This window comes from Lepidochelys kempii, chromosome 10, assembly GCF_965140285.1.
Source record: "Lepidochelys kempii isolate rLepKem1 chromosome 10, rLepKem1.hap1, whole genome shotgun sequence".
NCBI classification, from domain to species: Eukaryota; Metazoa; Chordata; order Testudines; family Cheloniidae; genus Lepidochelys; species Lepidochelys kempii.
In genome coordinates this window covers 31,290,159-31,317,808 of record NC_136389.1, presented here as the reverse complement: position 1 = coordinate 31,317,808, position 27,650 = coordinate 31,290,159, and the positions used below count along the sequence as shown (strand labels likewise).

The 27,650-nt window shown below is 43.5% G+C and overlaps 1 protein-coding gene across 10 annotated transcripts in view; it reads left to right on the top strand.

Moving 5' to 3' along the window:
• The window catches only part of KATNIP (katanin interacting protein), a 181,443-nt gene that overhangs the window by 94,869 nt on the left and 58,924 nt on the right, over positions 1-27,650 (top strand). For all 10 annotated transcript variants that reach the window (XR_012161174.2, XM_073362645.2, XM_073362649.2 and 7 more), the window contains 3 exons: positions 1,308-1,520; positions 4,310-4,450; positions 10,383-11,256. Coding sequence is in view for 9 of the 10 variants with exons in the window: in XM_073362645.2 (XP_073218746.1) it covers positions 1,308-1,520; positions 4,310-4,450; positions 10,383-11,256 (1,228 nt within the window). In the remaining variant the exon portion in view is untranslated. The remainder of the gene's footprint in view (positions 1-1,307; positions 1,521-4,309; positions 4,451-10,382; positions 11,257-27,650) is intronic.

The window sequence follows — 27,650 nt, the reverse complement described above, 5'->3', positions numbered from 1 at the left end:
CAGAGATTATGATTCAGACAATATCTTCAGAGCTTATCTAAGTGGGTCTCCAACTGTATAAGGACAAGTTATGAATTAGTCAGCTTAGGTCCACCTAACTACGTTAGAGCTGCCTGTTTGAAGAATGTCCCTATTTCTGAAATCTGTAGGGCTAGGGCTAGGGCAGTTACATACAGCTTGGTCCACACATTTACAAAACACTTCTATTTCATGGTAAACACTTGCAGATTGGATCCCCATTTTGGTAGAGCTGTCCTACAACCATTTTGATTCCTACTGCCCAACTCCAATCAAAGAGATAACTGTTTGTAGATCACCAAGAGTGGAATCTATGTGATCAATCACTTGAAGGAGAAATGGCTACTTACCCTACAGTAACTGTGGTTCATTGAGATTTATTGTCCACATGGAGTCCACAACCCGCCCTTCTACCCTGCTACTGCAAAGTTCTACTCCTCAGGGATTCTGTTTTGGTGAAGGAACTGTGGTATGGTTGGGCCTGCTCCACCCCTTAGGGCTTCAGATGGGTGTGATGGAGGAGTATAAGGAAGTATAGGGTGCAGGCATGGCCCCAATGGATTCTGCTGGCCAAAATAAGCATATCTCATGTGCATGGGGCATATTCGCACCAAGAGTAGAATCCATTTGGATAACACATCTCAAAGAACCACAATTACTATAAGGTAAGTAATCATTCTTTATTATTGTTTTTAGCAAATCTAAGGATTACATACCAAAAATACAGTAAATAATCATTATGGTTGCAAAGCCAAGCACCCAGAAATTAGAAGGTGCCAAAATATTGGTTGTTTGTGCAACTTCAGTTTGACTCCCAAGGCATATGCTGTCAGAGGCAATTTTTACTTATGGCTCACATACTGTTTGTTCTGCAGAACACCCTTGCCTGACTCACCATACAGAATGAAGTGAATGAGGCAGAGAGTTGCAAGAAGAGAAAGGAGAGTCTCTTGCGTTTAAATGCTTGGGACTGGACTGGGCCCCAGGAATGCTGAGTTCTAGTCCTTACTCTCCAATAGGCTTCCTGTGTGACGTTTGGCAGGACCATGATAATGCGCATGAGCTCAAATGAACATTATCTAAACACCCTAAATTCTGACAAGTATCAGGGGGTGGCCGTGTTAGTCTGTATCCACAAAAACAACAAGGAGACCGCTGGCACCTTAAAGATTAACAGAATATTTGATTCTGACATTTCCTAACTTCTGGGTGCTTGACTTTGCAATCATAACATCCTTTTACTATATTTTTTGTATATAATCTATGTGTATAAACAATCTCTCTTTTAGGATCAGCTGCAAACAAAGGCAGAAGTACAGGATGCCATTTATGTGACTATGGAAATCCTCTCCAATTGGGGGAATGCAGTCAATGTGGGCTTGACGGAGGTGGAATTCTTTGATTTACATGCTGTCAGGATGTTTGTGTCTCCTCATGACGTGGACATCCGAAATGCTGACTCTCCAGGGGATCTCTCTTGTCTGGTCAATAGAAGCCTGAATGTAAGTTGCCCTCATCCCACCTGTACAGGCCTCCTTCATTTCAATAGTTTTCTTTATAGTTTATGATCTCTCAGTAAGTTATTTTCTTTCTAAAACATTTAAACCTGAATTTTACCACTTATTCAGTGATTTTAAATGTGTGTAATATATTGTTTATGGCTATCACTGATGGACGTCTCTGTCCAAGATGGGTGTGACCAATATATAATTAGCACTATAGACATGGATGAGTTTGTGTAATTGAATTTTGAATGTTCGGATTTGCACAATTTCATTCTCAAAAGTCAGAAGACGATAACTCTCTCTCCTTGTGTGTTTACACTGTAATATAGGCTTTAAATACAGGAGCACATTACATTTATAAAACAATGGACTACAATGTAATACATCTATCTGCCAAGATACAATTTTTCTGGAAAGTCTTGTGAATCTTCTGCATTTCCTTATTTTTCCTCTCATGATTAACCTAAATAATTGTGTCTTCTGAAAATTTTGCACCTTTACTTTTTTTTCCAGACTCCTAATATATTTTAAACACTGATCTTAGGACAGAAGTTTGGGGCACCCCACTGCTAACCTTTTGCCAAGGGCAGTCACTGGGTAGAGTAGAAAGAGAAGGTGTTCCAGGCATAGGCGTGGCATGAAGATGAGTGAAAGAATTGAACAAAAGGGGTGTGCATCTTGGAAACATTGGATGAAGTGTAGGCAGCGAGAGGTGGGGGAGGAGAAAGGATGCTCTGTGGTAAAGCCATTGAACTCAGGAATTCTGGGATGAAATCCTGGTCCCATTGAGGTCAGTGGCAAAACTACTATTGAGTTCCACAGAGCTAGGATTTCACCTTGGCCATACACTCACTGTGTGACTTTCAGCAAGTCACTTGAGGTAAAATTTTCAAAAGTCTTTAAATTCTACGGAAAGTCAATTGGACTTCAGGTTCTAAGTGACGTAGGTGCTTTTTGAAAAATTTACCCTTAATCTCTCTGGGCCTCTGTTCCCAGTTTGTAAAATAGGGATAATACTTCTCTCCTTCACACACTGTCTGAAGATAAATGGATTAGTGTATATGAGCCACTCAGATGTAACGGTGATGTGCGGCATATTATTCTGTCCTGTTCTATGCAAGTTCTTATACTGCATGTCTTCCAGTACAGTGCAGTGTGACTAATATCTATCACATGTGGTTTGATCTTTCTATCATACTCTTCCCTGGGGAAAATTGTGTGTGCAGTGTAATGTTTTGTTTTGGTGGTATGTGTGTTTTTTATAAATTACATATATTCTGTGTTATGTGTCTATATGATCAAAGGCAAATTTTAAGACCTACACCTTCCACTGGGAACAAAAGGGGCTGAGGGTTGTGGGGCTCTTGCAAACTATAAGCAGGACCAGAGCTGCCTGCAGCCTTGAAGGCAAGAATAAAAATTTTAACTTTCTAATGACTTCCACATCAACTTCAATGGAAGAATTTTAAAGAGGAGAATGAGGTGGTCCAGAGAAAAAGGAGTGCTCTGGAGGAAAGGAAAAGGTCAAAGTCAGTCCCCCCACACCGCTCTAGTGACTCCCATTCCCCAACTTTCTAAAACCCACTACCACTCTGAAACCCTCCTATACTGAGCTGGTCAGAAATACAGGGAAAAGGGAATATGAGACAACTGAACTCTCTTGTGGGACTGCAGCAGCATTTCTAAATTGAAATATTTTGGGGTTTGTCTGAAATATTTTGGGGGTTGGTCATTCAATTTTTGACCAAAAATAAAAAATTTCCACAGAAAGCATACTTTTCACAAAAAATTCTTGTCAAAAACTCAGTTTTCTGTTGAAAAAACTGTTCAACAGAAAATTTTCAAGAAGTTCTCATACTGTGCACCTTCACCTGACTTTACCTATAGCTGCCAAAATACCATCCCTTCTGGTTACCAGAATATGTCCCACCCTTTTCCTCTTGGCTTTTTAAACCCTTTGCTTCTTACACTTTTCCCAGCTGTTGGCAATGTAAGATCACAAGAGGGTCTCAGTAACCGGGGTGCGGATTTTGGGTTTTGCTTTCTGACCCATGATATAAACTTAGTAGCTGCACATGCGGAGGTAGATCATTGCAGCTACAGGGGGTACTACATTCTTGTGTTTTTTAATCCCTTTTGTCCATTCTCAGATGTCTACTCATATCCATAATGTGGTTCTCTGTGAGGCTTAAAAAACCATCAAGCACACACCTTTGTATATCTGTAAGCTCTAGGTCTAAAATTGTCTGCATAGGAGTCTGGTAAAGCATGAGCAGTACAGAAAATAACATAGAGTCCCTTATTCCCAAGGGTTAAACCGGAAATGTACCTTCAGAAATTGAATTAATCTTTTTTCTCAGTGTCCTGTGGGCACAAATCATACTCTCCTTCCCCTTCCCCTGCCCTCCTCAACTTGCAAGCTGATTAATTTGATTAAAATAAACTGTGGACTGGTTTTGACCCTGCATGTACAAAGCATTGCAGACAGTCTTAGCGCTGGTGAGCATGCAAACTTCTCACAAGCACAGCAGGTAGCAGACCTATATCTAACAGCCCGTCTGCTCTGTGCTTTTCTGCAGGCAGTAGAGTAGAATGTACACTTTGGAGACTGGGGTTAAAGGTTTTTTCTTTTGCTTTCTCTTTAGCAGTCTTGTCTGTCAATTTGTTGTTCCTGTGACTTGGGCTCTCTGCTCCCTTTTTCTGGTGAGCAGTGAGTTAATCACAACTACTTTGCTTCAGGAGAAGAAAAGCGTATTACTAACCATCTCTGCTTGTCCGTGTTTTAGAGCATCAAGGAGTGCTTCCTGTGGACGTGCCCTTTCCATGCACCAGTTCAGCTTTACTTTGTTATCCGCAATCCCAGCTGGTCACGTGACTTTGGTATATCTAAGATCAAGATTTGGAATTACAACACGACGACTCTTAGTGTAAGCAGCTTCTTCTCAACTCCTTGCTGTGTACACTCACCTTAGACCTAGATAGACTCAGGTTGACCTTCCTTCCAAAAGTGTGAAATACATATAGATATTGTCTTCTCTAATAGGAAAGGAGATCTTGCAGGATGTCTCTACTGTGGGGTTTTGTTGTTGTCTTAATTCTAAGTGGTAGACATGCAACTCATAGTGTTTTCACCAACAAAGCCAGTATTCTCTTTCAGAGTCTTGCTAGTATTTCAGAAGGGGTAACAAAATCCTTGCATAGAGTGTTTGTTGTGGCTTTACTGGTAATTAGAAACTGAGACGCTGAAAGGTAAGTGCATCTCAATATGCAGGTCTCTGTTTGGGTTATATTATCAGAATAGAGAAGACTACTTGTCTGATCACATGATTAATTTGTAGATGATTTATGAGAGAGAGATCGACTGACTTTCCAACTCAGGTTCCTGTAGTTTTTGTCACTTGAAATTTGGCATGTACAATCTGTGTATGCATGTTAAAATTTTAAAATATTCTAGCATTGCAAGAGACATTACATGGCAGATGGTTACTGATTCATATGTCTGCAATTCACTGTGAAATTATTCTAGTTAGTACACTATGATGTTCAGTTCAAAAAATTCCCAGGTACTGAGTCAAAGAGGATTTTCTGTTGTGGATTATAAATGAGATAAGCTTTATCCTTTCTGACTTGCTCTCATCTGTGTTCTTATATAAGCATATGGCAATACAAATGTACAGAAACTGCCGCAGGGGAAACCGTCTTAACAAACACAATATAACACCAGCTTAAATTATTTTCTGGAATCCTTGTTGCTGTGTGTATTAAATGTGGGTTACAGGATGTTATACTGTAAGCAGGGGGGATACAATGGACCTTTCTGAACCCTTTGAAAAGGAATTCTATTTGTGGAGTAAATAATACTGGTCTGTTGTCACCGTGTGTTGAATATGTCGCAAATGTAACTGTATATTGATTTAATTGTTTTGATACATGAAATAGTTGGAAAAACCCCACTTTGGCTAGGTTCTCAGCTAGTACAAACTAGTGTAGTCCTATTGATTCCTGTGCAGCAGTGCTGACTTATGCCAGCTGAGGATCTAGCCTACTATTTTTCATGTGGGGAAATAATAGAAAATAATTCTGAATGGTCCGCTATCATCTGTGATATGGAAAAGTTAGCACCATTTCTGCTGTATTCATTTTTATTCAAGTATTTTTTAAAGAAATAAATAATAAAGAGCTTTACAATTTAAGTTATAACAGCCCTCTGATCACTCCCTCCCCTGCTAAAATAAATCCTGACCAAAACTACTATTTTGTTAAGATCCTGAGTATCACCACCTGCTTCCCCTTCTTTCCACCCCTCAAAAAAAAAAAAAAAAAAGAAAAAGCCATGAGTGGGGAGAAGTGTTTAAATGCATCCCAAGTGAATCCTGAATATTTCTGCAATTCATGCAAAGCTTATCTCAGTTTGAACAAGTACTTCAACAGAAACTGAAATTGTTGAGATTGTTTAGGGATCTGGGATTTTAAAACAGGAACTGAAGGTCAAAAGAAGTGGTTGAAAGAAAACTATTAGAACCTGCCACACAATTACTACAGAAAATTTAATTGATTTAAGTGAAAATGTGTATTAATTTAAAGGACATCTCAAATAAAAAGTACTGTCTCACTGTCATTGTTGATTAAAATGTAAGGGCACTTCTGAAGACATCTGCTGCATGTATTGATTTAATGCAAAGGTGATCAAGGTGATATCTGCCAGGTTTATAGACCTAAATACCTATACAGCAGAAAGATAATCACCAACATAGTCAAGTTTACTAATTTAAGAGAAATCACACACCAAATTTGCAACTGGCTGATTAAGGGCGTGATATAAAGCCTATTAAATGAATAGTAGTCTATCCATTGATTTCACTGGGTTTTGGATCTAGACCTACATTTACTGGATTAATTATAAAGACAGGTTTAATAATGACTAAACTTATAAACTTCAAGGAAATTGCCTTTATTACTTTAACAAAGGTATACATAGAATTAATGGGCTTGCTAAATTTAGTGGCTTAAAGTGTTAGTTAATTTAAGAAGTGTGAATTTCACTGTTCATAAAAAGGCTCACAATTAAATTCATGTTCTCCTTTTGAGAATTACCTCTGTAGAGCCACACTTTTTAGAGCATGTGTTTTAGAATCAGACCTCCTGGGACCTGTGGAAAAACAATAGCCATTAGGGTTGTGTGCATATCTTACTCAAGGAATTAATGCTCTGGGGTGGTTATAGGCACCAAAAAAGGTTATAGGTCATCAAAAAAATATTGATTCTTTGAAACAAACTCTGTGAAACAGGGTCACTTCTGATGAATCTCCCAACTCAAAAAATGTTGAAGAAAAAGTCTTGAAATTGTCAAAACATTTTTGAATGAAAAATTCAATTTTCTGGTTCTAAGATTCATAGATTATAAAAGCCAAAGAAACCATTGTGATGATCTCATCCAGGGATTGGCAACCTTTGGCACGCGGCCCATCAGGGAAAGCCCCTGGTGGGCCGGGATGGTTTGTTTACCTGCTGCGTCCGCAGGTTCGACCAATCGCAGGTCCTACTGGCTGCGGTTCGCCGTCCCAGGCCAATAGGGGCTACGGGAAGCAGCACGGGCCGAAGGATGTGCTGGCCACCCTTCCTGCAGCCCCCATTGGCCTGGGATGGTGAACCGCGGCAAGTGGGAGCTGTGATCGGCCGAACCTGCAGACGCTGAAGGTAAACAAACCGGCCTACCAGGGAGTTTCCCTGGCAGTCTGCGTGCCAAAGGTTGCCGATCCCTGATCTAGTCTGGCCTCCTGTATAATAGGACATAGGACTTCCCTGAGTTAATTCCTTTTTGATGGAGTTACAGTTAACAGTATATATCAGTATATAGGATAAAATATATTAGAGATGTCACAATTATCCCCAAACCAAATATAATACATCCAGGAAATTCAGAGCTAAAATTAAACTGCAGTAAATCCAAACATGTTAATGTATAGAAAAATTCTGCCAGGGCACCCAAACCACCTTACTTTGTCCTCTAAGGATACCATGCAATAATCATATAGGTATGTGAGTCTTTTTTTCCGAGATGAAATTAATCTGGAAATGTCCTTGTTTCAAAAAACCCAAGTAGAATGTTACCATGAGATATTTCTAGTGATTTGAAATAGCAACCATAAATCATTTTTCAAAATGTTGTCTTTTTGATGATCAGATGCACCAATGTGCTCTGGCTGCTTTCTGCTACTCTGAAGCAGCATGAGAAGCCAGAACATATTGGCCAGTTAAACTGTGTTTACAACTACTTTGTTTTGTTAGAGCAGTTTAAAACAGCCACAGTGTACACCCTAGTTTTTTCCATCCTCCACCCTGTCTTCAAATTCCACCTGCTTCTTGCACTTTTCTGTATTCCCTGGTCATCTCACCAAGTTTCTGCCTCTTGCAAGTCCCTCTTGCATTCTCTACATTCCCCTGTGTGCGCACACCTGTTTTCCCTCTCTCCTGCACACCCCTGCATGTGTGTACACATAATTTCCCCACCCATCCTCCTCCACTGCCCACACACACACCCCCCTCCTGTGAAGTGGGTGCACTCCCCCGCAGGGTCCTAGAACCTGGGCTCAAGCCCTAGTCCGGTAGTCTACACAGCAGTGACACAGCTCCTGTAGCCCAAGCCCCATGAGCACAGGCCAGCCGCAGGTTTTTCTTTGCTGTGGGCAGCACATTCTTAGGAGTGAAGTTAGGCCATGATCTGGAACAGCTCTTAAATATGCCCTGGCTCTGGGCGCACCGAGATAGCAGGCGCGAGGGACAGAGTCTTGCATGCACTGCCCAGCCCCACACCCCTAGGCGGTGATTTATTTCTCCTTTGGCTGCTCCCGATGCCTAAACCAGATGTGCCCACTTGGGAATGCTACCTAGAAGGGGAACATGAATCAATTATTCTGCAGGGAAAGAGTAAAATCTGCAGGGGACATTAATACTGTGCTTGTGCAGTGGCCACAGAATTGCCCCAGGAGTAAATTTCATCTGTATAAAGTCTGCCATCCATCAGATGAATCAGTTCAGCCTCCCTAAATGATGTAGGCCCAGATTACCATAAAGGATGCCTCCGTGTCTCAACCTACTGTGCAGTTTATGTCACAAGCCAGTGGTGAAGGTTGGAGATGCTAGTGGTAGTTTTCTTGGTAGCAGACAATGCCTCTGGAACTCACTTCCAGCAGAAATACAGTTAAGATCAAACTTGCCCTCTTGGCTGAGGCTTTTCCAAGTAACTGAATTTTGGTTTCCTAGCTGACTGGTAAAGTTGCAGGCAACAGGGAAAACAGTGGGACTTTTGGGCTCTCTTACTGAAATCTTGAATGCCTCAACTTAAGCCTTAAAAGGTATTCAGATATCATGAAGATGCATGCCATGCTTACAATAATAAAAGTAGTCTTGTTCAGTAAACTTGTTCCATTTTCTAACTCTCATTCTGGATCCCTGCACAACTATCAGACACGTTTCTGGGGTACCAGTTGTAGTAGGAAGAGGTCTTGAAACTTAAGCCCTTGTATCAGAGGACTGGTATGAGGCCTGAGGCCTGGACTAAAGTGGTGGTCAAAGCTTTGCTAATATAAAGCAAAGTCAGGTTGTGAACTGGAGGCAGGCCTTGCTCACAGAATCTGGCAATAACAGGGCTAATATTGCAGAAACATACATTCCTAAGTAGTGTTAGTTATAAGAAAATACACGCAAACACATTCCAGAAGGATGGTACCAGAACACCCAGATACCAGCACATTCCCCAAGATAACGGGAACACACTGACTCATCCTAAAGATTAGGTCAGGATGACAGCATGATGGATAGAGATGTTTTGATTGAACCAACAGGTACAAGACAGTGGGTGACGCCCAGATATGTCAGGGGTAATACTTAACTTGCTTGTATTGCTGTATAAAGAAGCATCTCAGAGGGAGTGTCTTTGGCTAGCCTAGGGGGGCAGTGGAAAGTCCCGCCACTGACTGAGCTGCGTCCATTGTCATGGGCATACATTGCAGTGTAACTGTAGACATTGATCCGGGAAGCTAGGACTGTGCTTCGTCAGCAATAAACCTGGCTGGGTCCCTTCGTACCTTAATCAATCTTGTGGTTATTGGGTGGTTCACTCAAGGTCTACTGAGCCAGCTGTCTGCACAGAGCTGGGACAGCACACAGGGAGAACACACACACACAGCAAAACATCTAATTACACCAGTGATCAAAGAGAAAATTAAACTATATTTGAAACAATAGCAACAGCTATTTTGGAACCTTAGTTTACTGGCTTCTTCTTACAGGGAATTTAGGACAGTCATATTTTCCCCCAGATAAATCATACACAATCATATAAAAAGAACAACTCTGTAATCTCTAAAGCCAAGTCTTCTCTCTCCCCTCCTCAGAGGCTTGGAAGATGCTGACTTTAGTGGAAGTGTTGTGGTTTCACTTAAATATGACAGAATACCACTCTATGGTAGTTCTGCCTGCAACAATGCAGATGGGGATTGGGGTGGTAGCTGGGCTAGTGGGTCCACCACTACACATATCTACTAGCTAAAACTTCCCATTTATAAGTTTACTGGGCAGCAGCTCATGGGCTATTTTAGCATCTGTGGACTGGCTATACTGGTGACCCATAATCTGCAGGGGAAAACTCTATTTCTCTGGACCCCCACAGTGATCCCCATGAAAGTCTGATTGCTTGGAACCTACATTTAAAAAATATTTTGTATCTTTATATGGATTGTCATTGCATTATATTAATATGTTCCCTATTCACTCTGGAGTCAGTATATCAATTCTGTTAAATCTGATACTTGGGGAAGTGCAATACAAATCTTCATGCTTCTATTTCATTTCCTTTAGGATCTTGACATAGGTGCAAAGAATGTGAAACTATATATTGATGAGAACCTTGTATTCAGTGGTCAGTTAGAAAAAGGCTGTGGAGATCTAACCACTGATTTCAGCACTACAATCAACCTTAAAGACAATAGACAAGAGATTGCTGCACATTCTACACAAGGAAGAAAACAATCAAATGGAGCTAATAGCACAGGCAATAAGGAGGACCTGTACTTAAAATATCCACAGCCAGACTGGGCTTTATTACACTGGAAATCTTCCTTAGAAGAAAATCTCCCTGAGGAAATGATGAATTCCATCAACTTTAGGAAAGAGAAATTGACTAGATTAGAAGAAGATCTGAAGGTGTTATCAACTCCTGTGTCTACGAAGGCTCTCAAGAATGATGTGTCAGAATCAGCAGTTGTGGAGTACATTCAGTCTGATGATGAGCTTACTATGAGTGAGCAAATGGAAAAACTAACTGGAAGAAAATTATCTGAATCTACAGGTGTAACTCCATCTTGGTTACAGTCCTCTTCCCAAGTGACAGAGAAGTACCATAAACAGAAACCCTCCTGGCTGGATACAAAGCACCCTTTAGATTTGAGAGTTCAAGAGCAGCCCATGAGGGGCTGTCCAGGACTAACTGATGAGACTATCAAATGTCACGGAAGTGAACTGGGGAGATCCAACAGTAGGAATGCAAATGGAGATGAGAAGACACAAATGGTAACCAGTAAAGACTGTACTATTAACTTGGACATTTTAGACCAGCTTCCCAACAAGTATTGCTGCACCCCTGAATGTCCTGCTAGTGGGAGGAGAAGCAGCAGAGGTATAAGAAAGGAGGGTTTATGTACAAGTCATGGAGATGAAGGTCTGACACACACAGGTAAGAGCTGAAGACAGCATCCTTAACTCAAGCTTTGCTTACATGTTCTCCCTTATCAGGATATATGAGACAGGTTTTAGTTACACTAATGCAGTATTTAGTTTTTGTTGTTCTCGAGCAGGACAGAGACACCACTGTACTGAGCATGCTGCAAACATATAATGCGAGAGAAGTCCTTGTCCTGAACAGCTTGCATTCTAAGTTTGGGTGTCAGTCATGCTCAGAGGAAGAATGGATTTCATGGTTAATTATGATGGAAGGTTATCTTTGCAATAGGACTGGTTGGAAATTCTGATGAAACTGTGAATTTATTAAATACTGTGTATTTATTAAACCTGAAATGTTTTGTAAAAATGGTTTAGATTTGATGAATTTTAATTGATTCTCAGGCAGGATTCTGTCAGAAACATGACTGGTTTCCTGCCAGTTGACCTGGTGGACGTGCTGGGGAGCCTGCATTTCCAGGGTATGTGGCTCCAGATCAGCCCCATCATGTGAGGGCTTCCAGATTCCCTTTCATGGAGCCTGGGAGCCCTGGCTCTAGCCAAGGCTCAGCTTCTAGTTCTCCAGCAGGAAGCATTTAAGCCCTCAGAACTCCAGCCTGATCCAGGGCTCTCAGGGTTTCCAGGCTTCCAGCCACATAGGCAGGAGCCTGAAGTCCTGGGATGGGCTCCCAGGATTTGTGGCTCCAGGGTCACCCCACAATACAGATGTCCTAGCCATGGACTCTGGGCCTTCCAGACTCTCAAGCCAGCTAACCAACCTATTTCCAAGAAAGTGGACAAGCTGTACCAAATCCTCTGAGGGTTTTTCATACTTTCATGTGCATCTTCCTCTTAACTCCCTAGGACTGGCAGCAACAGTATAGAGGTCAAGATCTGGGTATTTACACTAAGCCCCTAATGACAGAGAAGGGAAAAGGTTTCAGATTAGTAGCCGTGTTAGTCTCTATACGCAAAAAGAAAAGGAGTACTTGTGGCATCTTAGAGACTAACCAATTTATTTGAGCATAAGCTTTCGTGAGCTACAGCTCACTTCATCGGATGCATTCAGTGGAAAATACAGTGAGGAGATTTATATACACACAGAACAAGAAAAAATGGGTGTTTATCATATACAATGTAAGGAGAGCAATCACTTAAGATGAGCTATTACCAGCAGGAGAGTGGGGGGGGAGGGGGAGAAAATCTTTTGTAGTGATAATCAAGGTCATTTGTGGTTTAATTTTTTTAAAGTTGATTTAACAAGGTCCTAATATATGAACAGAAGGGCTCAGTCATGCTAGGTTTCAATCTTTATCTTCACTGAAACTTGACAGTGAGAAGGAGTATTGACATGTGACTAAACACAGCTGTCTTTCCCCCCCCCCACTCTCCTGCTGATAATAGCTCATCTTAAGTGATCACTCTCCTTACAGTGTGCATGATAAACACCCATTTGTTCATGTTCTGTGTGTATATAAATCTCCTCACTGTATTTTCCACTGAATGCATCCGATGAAGTGAGCTGTAGCTTACGAAAGCTTATTCTAAAATAAATTGGTTAGTCTCTAAGGTGCCACAAGTACTCCTTTTCTTAGAGGGGAAAAGATTAGATTCTTTGGGAAGGAAGCTGTTTTCTTCATTTGCAATTCTCATATTTAAAGAAGATGATCGGGCAATGATGGTCACATATACATTTCATATCTGGGACAAAAATTCACTTTTTTACAAATAATCTCCCAGAAGAACATAGTAAATTAGCCAATGCCCTTATCAAGGAGAGTCAAAATGTGGACAGACACCCTTAGAGCTTCATTTGACATTTCGGATGCTGCTCCTAGATTGGTTGCCTTTTCTGTAACTCATTGCTGACATGCTTGGTTCTTCTTCGAGATGTATCCCTATGGATGCTTCACTGTGGGTGTGTCTGTGTCCCTGCGCTTCTGATCAGAGATCTTCGGTAGCAATGTCTGTTCGGCCCGTGCACGCTCTTTCCCTCCCTTGTGTTCTGTGTGCTTTAAGGCGAATTAGTGTTGAACCACCCTTAGTTCCTTCTCAACCGCCAATTAGCAATCTGTTCACAGATACTTTAGGTCTTTAGAAATGTTCCCTTAGTGTTTTCGTTCACCCTTTTCTTCTTAGTGTTATGGGGTTTCTGTTAGTTTTTTCTTTCCTGTTTAAAAATAAATAAATAACCCCCCTAGTTTTTTATTTTATCCCCTTCTCTTCCCGAGGGTTTGTCCCCAGTAAGGGACATGCCTGGTTCCCCTGGGTTAAAGAGGCACCTCTCCTGCAGGGAAGCCGTAGTGGTTACAGACAGACATTCCCTCTGTGTGCGGTGCCTTGGAGAGGCCCACATTCCACAAAAGTGTACTTTTTGCTGGCAGCTAAAAGCCAGATCCCAAAAAAGCCAGGAACTAAAGTTGAAACTACTCCTGATGGGGGGATACAGTGAACTCTCGTGTCCGCCAACATCATACAAAATCTACCTCTTATGATAGGGACTGGAAAAGGCTTGACTTGTTTGGAAGGAAGGCCTATTCTTCATCGACGTTGCAATTCAGAATTGCAAATTACCAGCCTTAATGGCAAAATGTGACCACAAGAACTACACCAAATTTAACGTTTTTATTGACCACCTGCCAGATCCACAATGAGAACAGTTTCAGGCTATTGTATATGAGGGGCAGTTAGTGGCAAGAACAGCACTCTAGACTGCATTAGGTGCTGTGGTTACAATGGCCTGCTTGGTATCAACAGTGGTTGTGATGCAATGGACATTATGGTTATACCTTTTGGAGTTCCCAAAGAAGGTTTAGATGATAGTAGAAGATCTCTCTTTTGAAGGCACAAAATTGTTTGCAGTTAAGACTGATGCATCACTCCACATTCTCAAAATTGTAGGGCCTCACTATGGTCACTGGGGATCTACACACTGGGTCAGAAACGGAAATTTAGTCCTCAGTATTTCCACAAATGACGTCATCCCCAGTCCCCTCCACAGTGCTACTATGAGTCACAGCAAAAGAAGTCTAAATTTCAGAGGTGTAAACCATCAGCCCCTCAATCTTCAGCATCAAAACCTTCTACCTCGAAGCACCAGTTTTGATGCCTTGGACAAGACTCTGAGAGGTCACTTCCTACAGCATTAGCTGCAACTTTCAGACCTTCCACATCCCTTTGGATGCTGTCTTGCTCTGTTTCTTCAAAATTGGGAACACATATCTACCGACAAATGTTTTGGAGATTGTCTCCAAAGGATACTTTAACCATTTCACCTCCCTCCCCATCCCTCTTCAGGGACCTTTCTCATGAGAGACTGTTAAGACAGGAAATAGATCACCTCCTATGCCTGGAAGCTGTAGAACCTGTTCCAGTACATCTCAGAGGCAAAAGGTTTTTATTCCCGATTTTTCCTGATCCCCAAGAAAAAAGGAGGTTGGAGACCCATACTGGGCCTCAGAGCACTGAACAAATATATGAAGGCAGAAAAACTCAGGATGGTCATGCTAGCAGAGATTATTCTATCTCTGGAACAGGGAAATTGGTTCTCAGCCCTTGATCTCCAGAATGCGTATTTCCACAAATCCATTATATCATCCCTAAGATAATTCCTCTGGTTTACCCTAGTCAGGACTATTATCATCACAGAGTACTTCCTTTCAGCTTCTCATCAGCTCCCAGAATGTTCTCCAAGGTCCTCTCTGTAGTATTGGCTTATCTACACACCCTGGTGATTATAATTTACCCATACTTGGATGACTGTCTCCTCAGGATCTGCTCCTTCAAAGATGCCCTAGGGGTCACCCATGGAGCTATGGACATATTCACGAAGCTGGGCCTACAAATCAATGTCCAAAAATCAACCTTAACTCTGGTACAGTGTTTGGAGTTTATCGGAGCCAATCTCGACTCACTGCAAGCAAAAGCACTCCTCTCATAACACAGATTTCACAGACTGCCCACGCTCATAAAGACAATTCAAGCCATCCCACAAACGTCAGCCAGACATTGCTTCCAGCTTCTGGGACATATGGCAGCAAGCACATTTATACTATCTTATGCCAGACTATACATGAGGTGTCTTCAGGCATGGTTCAGATCTGTTTACAGACCAAACAAAGACAAACCTCTTTCAATGCCCTCCAGGGTCAAACACTCCCTGGATTGGTGGAAAGACCCAACAAATGTCTGTATGGAGGTCCTGTTCACACATCTTCCCCAACATTGTATCCCTAATTGGCTGGGGAGTGCATCTCAACAACTTCAAGACTCAGGGCAAGTGGTCGCCCATGGAGACAACTCTCCACATCAACCTCCTCGAACTCGGAGTCAGAAATACTTGTGCTCACTTTCTTCCACTGATCAGAAATACGCACACAAAAATTATGACAGACAACATAGCGTGCATGTATTACATAAATCGTCAAGGGGGGCAAGATCATCTTCCCTATGCACAGAAGCGCTAAAGCTGTGGAACTGGTGCATTCGCCACAATGTTTTAATATCAGCAGCTTATCTACTGGTAGTGCAGAACATAACAGCAAACAGTCTCAATTGCAAGTTCTTACATGACCATGAGTGGGAAATGACCCCAACAGCATATTCTATCAATGGGGACCCCGATGATAGACTTGTTCGCTACTTACCTGAACAGGAAATGCCCACGCTATTGCTCCAGAGCCAGCCTCGGGAAACACTCATAAGGGGATGCTCTCCTTCTCCCATGGGACAAGAGCCTTTCTCCCATTCCCTCTACTGTTCAAGGTCCTGATAAAAATAAAAAGAGAAAAAGCAAACGTCATTCTGATTGCTCCCAACAGGCCGAGACAGACACGTTACCCACGTGTACCCTGGCAACATGTCCCCCAGTCCCTCTTCAGCCCACCCCTTACCTCCTTTCACAGAACAAAGGATAAACTCTCCATCCCAACCTGCGGATCCTCTGTCTCAAAACTTGATTCCTTCATGGTTCCAACACATAGAGATCTGCTGCTCCGAGGAGGTATAGGAAGTGCTACTACACAGTAGAAAACCAGCTACCTGACGCATTTACCTGCTGAAGTGGACTATGTTTCAGGTTTGGTGCAATTCCAGGCAAATTACCACGGCATCTACCACTCTCCCCATGGTGTTGGACTACATGCAGGATCTCAAGATGTCAGAGCTATCCCTCAGTGCACCCAAAGTACGCATTGCCACCATAATGGCTTTCCATCAGCAAACTGGAGGATATACAGTTTTCACCCACCCAAGTACAAAGAGATTCCTCGTGGGCAATCTCTGTTCCCAACCCAGACATTCCACTCCAACATGGGACCTAAATCTATTTTTAAAGAGCCTGACTAGACCACCTGTTGAATCTATGACCTCTTGTTTGCTTCCATACCTGTCGATGAAGATGGCATTTTTGGCGGCCATCACCTGGCGAGGAGAATAGGGGAGATGGCAGCACTAATGGCACACCCCCTGCCCCCTTCACAGTATTCTTTAAAGAAAAGTTACTCTTAAGCCACATCCAAAGTTCATCTCCAAGATGACCTTGTCTTTTCACATAAACCACCCGATTCACCTACTGACCTTTTCTCCTAAGCCTCACTGTGATAATAGGGAGGCTATACTGCATCTGCTAGTTACTAGGAGAGCCTTAGGGCTGGTCTTCACTACAGGGAGATCAACGCTGCTTCAATTGATGCAGGAGAGGTTGATTTAGCAGGTCTAGTGAAGACCAGCTAAATCGACCACAGAGCGCATTCTGGTTGACCCTGGTACTCCAGCTCCCCGAGAAGATTAAGGTAAGTCAACAGGAAAGTGTCTCCCATCAACGCAGCGCAGTGAAAACACTGGGGGAAGTCGACCTAAGCTACGTCAACTCCAGCTATGTTATTCATGTAGTTGGAGTAGTGTAACATAGGTCGACTTACCCTGGTAGTGAAGACAAGCCCTTAGCCTTTTTTCTGAACAGGACGAAGGCCTTTAGGAAAGCACCTAAGCTTTTCTCCTCCATTGAGGAAAGGTCAAAAGGCATAGCAATATCAGCGCAAAGACTCTCCAAATGGTTCTCAAACGGTACTTGCTACTGCTATCATGCTCTCAGTGTGTTACCTCCATATGGAATCTGCACACACTTGATGAAGTGGTTTCCACCTCTGTTACCTTCCTCAAGAATGTTCCTATCTCGTAAACCTGTAGGGTAGCGACTTGGGCATCTGATCATTCTTTCGCGGAACACTATGTGATTACTGGAAACTCAGCTTCAAACGCACAGGGATGCAGACATACCTACAATGGTGCACCCATAGGGGCACACATCTCGAAGAACCATCATTACTGCACAAGGTAACTTCCTGTTGCGGTTCAATGACAAGACAGCACAGAGCTTTAAGCAAGCAACCAAGCTGGTCTGCTAACGGGCTTCTGCCTGTCAGCTTTCCACCTTCCCCTTTATTCTTTCTCTCCCCCCGCGCATTACATTCTCCAACAGATAAAAGGAATACACTGGCTTTGTTTAACATTCTTATTTACCACTTTCTGTCTACTGCATTCCTTGCTCTCGGGCCTTGAGCCCAGTCCTGGGAGGCTTCCCACGGTTCATGTCATCTGGGCGAGATTCCAAGGTTGATGCCCTTGAAAGGAGCTGTGTGTGCACAGGTCCTATACAACACTCCGGGTGTGCCCTGAATGTTGTCAAGCGCATGAACCTTGTATGAATCCTACATCCCCTCCTTTTTTGTTTATTTGTGCTCGGCCATCTCATGGTAGCCATCAATTCGCTTTTGCAAGCCAATTAACTCCCAGACAGATGAGGTCATAACTCGTGGAGCCTGCCAGGGCGGTTCTTGACAAAGCCTTAACAAAAAGGAAATACATTGCACACAGCAACAGCAAAAAATGAGCTTAAAAAGGTAAAGTGTAATTGGCCGGGCCCCAATTAGCCATGCTAGAATACTGGGAAGAGAGGTTCACGTAAGCAGCGAGCATCATCTCATTTCCAGTTTCCTCAGGGTGATGACATACTGGAATAAGGCACGTACCTAACAATTCTTCAGCTGCTACAAAATCAAATAAACAAAAGTGGGTAACATTTGCTATTGAAGCCAATCTTTCCCATAGGTTATATGTCATTCGGGCCCGTAATGGAGAAAGTGCTCCTGAGCAAACCACCACAGGAAATATCAGGCACAAAAGGCATACAATCAATACAGAATTAGCAGTAATTTGGGCGAGAATTGCCACAAACAAAGTCTCAGAAGTCTCTGGCTGTTGGTTTGCTGCCTGTCTTCATTGAGCCGCGGCGACCAATGCTTTTACTGCTCCCCATGTCACGGGCTGGCTTGGGACGCTACGCTTCCTCCGTTTCCGTCCCGCCGTTGTTGACCCGGGAGGCACCGCGTTCTCCTCCAAGGTCAGCTGAAACTCCGGTATGGGGTTCGACAGCCCCTGGTGACACGCCATGCTGTTTCAGTGCCGGTCGCACACACCGGGCCGGAACCCACAACGGTCCTGCAGGGAGAGACACAGCAGCATATCTCCAACCCCAAGTGATTAGAGGTACTGGGCCCAGCCATTGTAGATTGGGCAGCTGACGGTAATAGACACGCGGTCTTTCCAGTACCTCGGACTTATGAAAATGCCGATCCGTGGGGGTCTGCTGATCTGCGTTCAGCGTTAAGTTATTTAATGTAAACAAAAGGATATGCAATTGTTGCTGAATGTCTCTTAAGGTTCGGAGACGCAGCTCCCCTTGTTTTAGTTGTTTGTCGAGCAAGGTTTTTAGTGTGCAATTTGCACGTTCAACAATAGCTTGGCCTGTGGAATTATAAGGGATCCCGTGTTTTAGACTGACGTCCCATCGGGTACAAAAAGTGGAGAGGGCTGTGGAGCAATAGGCTGGGGCATTATCCGTTTTTATCTGGCTCGGGCGACCCATAACAGCAAAACAGGCTAGCAAATGGTGAATAACTTTGGGAGTGGCTTCCCCACGCTGTGGGGTCGCCCAGAGGAATCCTGAACAGGTATCAATGGAAACATGTAAAAACGAATAGGGACGGAATTGTGGCACGTGAGTAACATCCATTTGCCACAGCTGATTCGCTGCGGTACCTCTGGGGTTAACGGCATAAGAAAAGGTAGGGGCAGCAGCGGCACAGTGGGGGCAGGAACGAACAATAGAACGTGCATGATCATCAGGAATGTGAAACTGTCGGGCCAAAACAGAGGCAGACTGATTTAAAAAAAGGCATGGCTTTCAATGGGGTCAGAAAAAAGGGAATTTACCTGACCACGTAACGCGTGATCAGCGCGCGCATTGCCTTCAGTAAGTAGCCCAGGCAGAGGGGTATGACTGCGAATATGAGCAACAAAATAAGGGAAATTACGAGTGGTGAGGAGATACTGTAAGAACAAAAACAGGCAAAGAAGGTCCGCATCGACCTGAGGGGTAATAAGGGCAAGGGGTAAATGATCAATTACCTGATAAACATAATGCGTGTCCATGATCAAATTAAAGGGACAATCAGCAAAAAGTTGAAAGGCCAAAATAACAGCAGCTAGTTCCAAGGACTAGTAAAGCTCTCCAAGCACTGTGCATGCAAATATTGTTATACAAGTGAATGAAGCGCTTTCAGCTTTTCTAGGGGGAGGGGTCAATCCATACGGGCTCTAAGGATTGCCATACTAATGGTAATGCGGATGGCAAGGTGGGTGAGGGAGGATTTTGGGCCATTATATATTAATATTGAGGGTGGTGTCCAGCTTTACAAGTAAGTCACAGCCCCAAATATTGAGGTAGACAGGGAGTACAAAAGGGCAGATTGTAGCAAGGGCACGGCCTCCTGGTTTAGAGACCGTGACCCAAGACAAACTTTGGCGCCCGGGTTTGCTACCCCCCGATCCCCCACAACTCTTTAGAAGGAACTGTTGGCCAACCGACCAGCCACTCCGGATCACGAATCACCGTAACGTCAGCTCCAGTGTCCACCAGCCCTGTAAAAGGAACATTATTTAAGAGAAGTGTTAACTGAGGTTTCGAGGGGCGGACCGACATTGTTAGAGCAACAAGTGGAGAGGACGTGTTGTGAGATGGCAACTGGGACAGCGTCGATCCAAAGCCGTTCCTGCCCCCGGGCTCGATCCTCTGTGGCTGGCACCTGATAGGGGACTAAAATCAATTGCGCAATTGACCGTCCACGCGGGAGCGACTGTGGAAGATGGGTCCATACCTGAACCTTAATAACGCCGTTGTAATCGGCGTCAATGACCCCTGGGATGACAAAAAAACCCTGTTTCCCAGTGTGTGAGCGAGGGAGAACCAGACCCACAAATCCAGCAGGGAGAGGTCCCATCATCTGGGTAGGTATGGCGCAAACCTCCCCTGGCAACTGAAAATCAGCGTCCTCCTGCATAATCAAATCAAGCCCTGCACTTCCGGCAGTCGCCGACCTCATGGAGTCTATGGATTTTAAAGCAGAGGAACAGTTGTCTAGTGGGAAACACCCCCATTTGGCCCTGGGTTCGGGGGGGACCTGTCGTGCGCTTTCCCGACCCGCTACGACACTGATTAGCCTAGTGATAGCCCTTCCGACACTTGGGGCACTTCTTTGAGGGGCGGGCGGGCGCTGTCGATGAGCAGCACTCCCGCTGAAAGTGACCCTCCTTACCACAGCGGTAACAACGCTTCCCCTCCTTCCCGCTTTTCCGCAGGGCGGCGCCCATAACCCCAGCTTTATGTGCTTGAGTTCTGATGTTTTGGCACGCCCGCAGCATGTCTGACAGCTCTAGAATCCCAGAGGCTTGTGCCACCTGGAGAGCACGGCGACAATCGTCGTTTGCATTTTCAACCGCCATTTTTAACAGGATCTCCTGAGCTGCCGCAGGTTATCCACCTGTCGGAGGATAGCCTCCCGCAACCTGTTGGTAAAATCCATAAAGGACTCTGATGCACCCTGACGGATACTGGCAAAGCTTTTGGTAGGCTTGCCTGAATCCGGGACCTTCCGGAAAGCATGCTGGGCGCAGGTGGAAATAATGGGGAAGATGGCCTGAGGGAGCTGAGACTGCAGATGGACAGTAGCAAACTGGCCCTCCCCTGCCAACTGCTCATAAATGACACCTTGCTCTCTATATATCTGGGCTTGGCGTTCTGCCATCTGCCGATACTCACTAAGCCAAATAACATACTGACTGGGCGTCAGCATCATGCGCAACAGCGCCTTCCAATCTTCAGGGATCAGGGTGTACCCAGTACCTAGCCCTTCAATGAGACCAGTTACATACGTGCTAGTGAGGCCGAACTCGCGAATCTCTTTCTTTACGTCTCTGATCACCGAGTAGGGCAAACTGACCTAGTTTGCAACCTGGTTGCCCTGGCCATCATCCTGCCAGGTCACCGGACAAACTGAGACCAGCTCAGCCAGCACCTCTGCTGTAAGATCTGAGCGAGTCTTCGCTGCGTGAACCATTTGTTGCACCAGTGAAAGCCGCTGAGCAGACGCGGACGACCCCCCGGGGGGCCCCAGAGCATGGGGCCCCATGGGGGGAGGGTGATCAAACACCAGCTCCGGTGGGGAAGGCCAGGGAGGCGGTGGTAATAGAGGCACTGGGGGCGAAGCAGGGGGAGGGATGGTTGCAGGAACGAAAGGGGGTGGCGGAATCGGCAGCCCTTCTGTTGGCGCGGGAGAGGGCCTTTCTGAGAAGACACGCTGTGTCGCATCGCCAGGAGGGGGGATGGCTGCAGGAGCAGACGGGAGTGCCGAGAGCACCAGCCTCGCGAGGGAGGGCCTGTCCGAGGCGACACGCTGTATCGCGTCGCGGCAGAGGTGCCAGGCATGTAGACCCTGCACAGGCGCCCGAGGCTCTTTGTGCAATGTCTGGCCCAACCGCTCCCAGTCCGTTAGCTTAAGGGTTCCAGCTTCAGGGTACCACAGGCACTGGGCACTCACCTCCTGTAGCAGGAGAGTGAGTTCTCGAGTGGGGCAATCATGCTGAGCCTTACGCAGCAAATACTGTAGTTCACTGTGGTCTTGCACTTGCAAAGCAGAGAGGAAGCTTCCCATACTTACCACAATGAAAAATACTCACCGGGATCCGCGAAGCGGATGAGTGACGCGTCTGAAACCCTTGCCGGGCGAGGTGAGTGCTGAGGGCCCCACGTTTGGGCGCCAGTTGTTGCGGTTCAATGACAAGACAGCACAGAGCTTTAAGCAAGCAAGCAAGCTGGTCTGCTAACGGGCTTCTGCCTGTCAGCTTTCCACCTTCCCCTTTATTCTTTCTCTTCCCCCGCGCATTACATTCTCCAACAGATAAAAGGAATACACTGGCTTTGTTTAACATTCTTATTTCCCAGTTTCTATCTACTGCATTCCTTGCTCTCGGGCCTTGAGCCCAGTCCTGGGAGGCTTCCCACGGTTCATGTCATCTGGGCGAGATTCCAAGGTTGATGCCCTTGAAAGGAGCTGTGTGTGCACAGGTCCTATACAACACTCCGGGTGTGCCCTGAATGTTGCCAAGCGCATGAATCTTGTATGAATCCTACATCTTCCTTTTATGGACCTCTTCTCTTTCCTCTGAGACAAAGTCAAAGATTAAGGATCTTCTGTTTGAGAGAGACAGTCTGTTCAGTTCTAAAACAGATGAGGTGTTGGAAAAGATTAAATAAACTAGATCTATGGCAAGATATCTAGAAACCTTTAAGTCTTTTTCAGACAGAGAACTCCTGCATCCTCATTCAGATACCAGAGGCAATGTTACATTTTCATAGTCTTCTTATTACTCTCAAAGAAAACATCTTTATCAACAACAGCAAAAGCATCCTCCTCCTTCTCAGTCTCAATATAGGAAAAGATTCTCCAAACTCAAGATGAGACTGAAGTACTTTTCTATGACTTCTTTTTGCCTAATATTAGGCCTCAGATTTGATTAGGGTGACCAAAGAGCAAATGTGAAATATCGTGATGCGGGTGCGGTGATAGGAGCCTATATAAGAAAAATACCCAAAAATCGGGACTGTCCCTATAAAATTGGGACATCTGGTCACCCTAGGTTTGATGTTACAACCAAGAGCTACAAACGAACCTTAGATGCTCATGACGTGTGGAGACTGTCTGTCTGATTTTTACAATACATGGCAAAACATCACTATGGACAGATGGATTTTGGAAAGGAGGGTTACACCATACCATTCAAGACCATTCCACTCTTCCTTGCCTTCCCTTTTCATGGACACCTCTCACAAGAGAATTCTCAGAGCAGAAATCCATTTTCTGCTACTACAGAGAACAATAGAGGAAGTCCTGGAAGATCTCAGGAATCAAGGGTTTTATTCCTGTTATTTTCTGGTTCCTAGATGGATGCAGGTTTCTGACCAATCCCAGATCTTAGAAAATTTAACAAATACATCAGGAATTTTCACTTTAGGATGCTGACTCTTAGTTCAGTCATCCTCTCTCTTTCTGCTCTAGATTAGCTTGCTGCTCTCTATTTAAAAGACACTTACATCCACATTTCCATTCAACCATCTCACAGAAACTACCTTCATTTAACCCTGGGACAGATCCATTTCCAATACAAGGTTTTCCCATGTGGCCTTTCTACTCTTCCTTGGGGTTTTACAAAATGCTTTTCTGTAATAGCAGCCTTTCTGAACAGACAATGCATTTTTGTGTTCTCATATTTCAGTGACTGGCTTCTGAAAGCTCATTCCAAAGTCGAGTTGAACAAAGTCATTCTCTTCACATATTCTCTATTCCAAAAATTAGATTTTCTGACAAACAAGAAAAAATCATATTGCGCCCAATGTAAACAATTTCTTTTCTTAGCAGTAGTTGTCAACTCCACAGTAATGAGAGCTTACCTCCCAGAGAAAAAATTCCAAAAACTGAAATCCAGCTTACTCCAGAAATCACCACAAGAAGTACTGTTCTTCCTCATCCTCCTTCTGGGTCTTGTGACCTTCTGGGTCTTGTTACACCTTACACAGGATTCAGAATGAGACCTCTGGGTTTCAAGAAATTTCATTCTCACAGTGCACAGCATGTGCATGATGCTTACAATCCAAAGAAAGTTTGGAATACTTTTCTATGGTGGATGAAGCCCAGGAATGTACTGAAGGGAGTGATGTTCAACCCCCCCACCTCCTTCAGCAATAATTACAATGGACGCTTCCAAGATAGTTTGGGGGCACATTTCAACAAATTATTAACAGGGGGTTTCTGGAATCTGCAAGAATTGCAAATTGACATCAATGTTTTGGAATTAAAGGCTATCCATTTAGCACTCAAATCCTTACTCCCTCAGATTCAAGATTCTGTGTTGCAAGTTGCCATCAGCAATGTGTCAGAAGCGTATTCTGTAAACAAACAAGGAGGTGCCCATCCATCACAACTTTGCCGATAAGCAATAAAACTATGGAACCGGTGTATATGTCATGAAATTTATCCAATTGTGTTGCATGTAGCAGGATCTAACAATAAACTGGCAAACCAACTAAGCAGAGACTCTTCTAAGGTTCACAAATGGTCTCTAGAGGAATCAGCGATTTAAGAACTTGTCAATATTTGGCGATTTCCAAATGTCAATCTCTGCCATCAGCCTCAATAGCAAATGCCGTCACTTTTGTTTGATAGAAGAGATAGACACTCAGTCATTGATGGATATGTTTCTCATCAGTTGGGGGACAGATTTGATGTATACTTTCCTGCCTTTTCCATTATTGTTTAAGGTGGTAAAAAAGATCAGACAGGACTCAGCCAAAATGATACTCGTTGCTCCAGCATAACCAAGACAGCGATGGTACATGAACTAGTTTCTCCTCTACAAAAGGAAATTCAAACACTTACCTGTATTGCCATATCTGCTGTCATAAAAATGGGAAGAGTACACCATCCAGACCCTCAGTCACTACATCTCATGGCATTCGGAACAGGATTTTGACAAATTTTGAGAACTCTTTCTCTCTTGAGATGCAACAAAATGGCAGATGAAATTCAGTGTTGATAAATGCAAAGTACTGCACATTGGAAAACATAATCTCAACTATACATATAAAATGATGGGGTCTAAATTAGCTGTTACCACTCAAGAAAGAGATCTTGGAGTCATTGTGGACAGTTCTCTGAAAACATCCACTCAGTGTGCAGCGGCAATCAAAAAAGCAAACAGAATGTTGGGAATCATTAAGAAAGGGATAGATAATAAGACAGAAAATATCATATTGCCTCTATATAAATCCATTGTACACCCACAACTTGAGTATGGGTGTACAGATGTGGTTGCCCCAACTCAAAAAAGATTTATTAGAATTGGAAAAGGTTCGGAAAAGGGCAACAAACATTATTAGGGGTATGGAACGGCTTCCATATGAGGAACGAATAATAGGACTGGGACTTTTCAGCTTGGAAAAGAGATGACTAAGGGGGATATGATAGAGGTCTATAAAATCATGACTGGTGTGGAGAAAGTAAATAAGGAAGTGTTATTTACTCCTTCTAATAACACAAGAACAAGGGGTCACCTAATGAAATTAATAAGCAGCAGGTTTAAAACAAACAAAAGGAAGTATTTTTTCATACAATGCATCTGTGAAACTCCTTGCCAGAGAATGTTCTGAAGGCCAAGACTATAACAGGGTTCAAAAAAGAAGTAGATAAGTTCATGGAGGATAGGTCCACCAATGGCCATCTGCCAGGATGGGCATGGAAGGTGTCCTTAGCCTCTGTTTGCCAGAAGCTGGGAATGGGCGATAAGGAATGGATCACTTGATTATTACCTGTTCTGTTCATTCCCTCTGAAGCACCTGGCATTGGCCAGTGTCAGAAGACAGGATACGGGGCTAGATGGACCTTTGGTCTGACCCAGTATGGCCATTCTTATGTTCTTAGGTACTGCTTAATTCTTGAAAACAATCTACTAGAATATGTTATGATCTAAAATGGAGATTTCTACTGTGGGTATCAGATAAGGATTTTGATCCAGTATTTGCTCCTATTTAGTGTATTTTAGAGTACTTGTTTTTCCTAACAAATAAGGGGTTATCCATCTCATAGTTTAGAATGCATTTAGATGCAGTAGCAGCTTTTCATAATCCTGTGGATGGTAAAATCAATTTTTTCTTGTTATATTGTCAAAAGATTTTTAAGGGTCGATTGAATCTTTACCCACCAGTTTCTCCATGGGACTTAAACCAAGTGTTAACATTTGAACTGTTATCAACTTGGTATTTATTTCATCTTTCCATTAAAACAGCCCTTATTATAGCAGGTACATCGGCTAAAAGAATCAGTGAATTTTATGCCTTGATGGCAGACCCTCCATTTACAATTTTTTATAAAGATAAATAACCACATTTTTTTAGCAAGTAATTTCTGATTTTCTTATTAATCAATGTATTAACCTGCCAATACTCTTTCCAAAACTTCACACTCATAGGAGTGAATTAAAGTTACATTGTTTGAATGCTAAAAAGTTCTCTCTTACTATTTAGACAAAGCTAAAGTATTCAGAGGGAAAAGAACATAAGAACGGCCATACTGGGTGTCAAGGTTCCTTCCCCACTCTGAACTCTAGGGTACAGATGTGGGGACCTGCATGAAAAATCCCCTAAGCTTATTTTTACCAGCTAAGGTTAAAACTTCCCCAAGGTACAAAGTATTCTACCTTTTGTCCTTGGACTTTTTTGCTGCCACCACCAAGCGTCTAACAAATACAACAGGGAAAGAGCCCACTTGGAAACGTCTTTCCCTCTTAAATCCCCCCAAGCCCTACACCCCCTTTCCTGGGGAAGGCTTGATAAAAATCCTCACCAATTTGCACAGGTGAACACAGACCCAAACCCTTCGACCTTAAGAACAATGAAAAAGCAATCAAGTTCTTAAAAGAAGAATTTTAATTAAAGAAAAAGTGAAAGAATCACCTCTGTAAAATCAGGATGGAAAATACCTTACAGGGTAATCAGATTCAAAACATAGAGAATCCCTCTAGGCTAAACCTTAAGTTACAAAAAGACACAAAAACAGGAATATACATTCCATTCAGCACAACTTATTTTATCAGCCATTTACACAAAACAGAATGTAACGCTCATCTAACTAGATTGCTTACTGACTTTTTATAGGAGTTCTGACCTGCATTCCTGCTTTGGTCCCGGCAAAAGCATCACACAGACAGAGAGAACCCTTTGTTTCCTCCCCACTCCAGCTTTGAAAATATCTTGTCTCCTCATTGGTCATTTTGGTCAGGTGCCAGTGCGGTTGTCCTAGCTTCTTAACCCTTTACAGGTGAAAGGGTTTTTCCTCTGGCCAGGAGGGATTTTAAAGGTGTTTACCCTTCCCTTTATATTTATGACACTGGGTCAGACCAAAGCTCCATCTAGCCCAGTATCCTGTCTTCCAACATTGGCCCAATGCCAGGTGCCCCAAA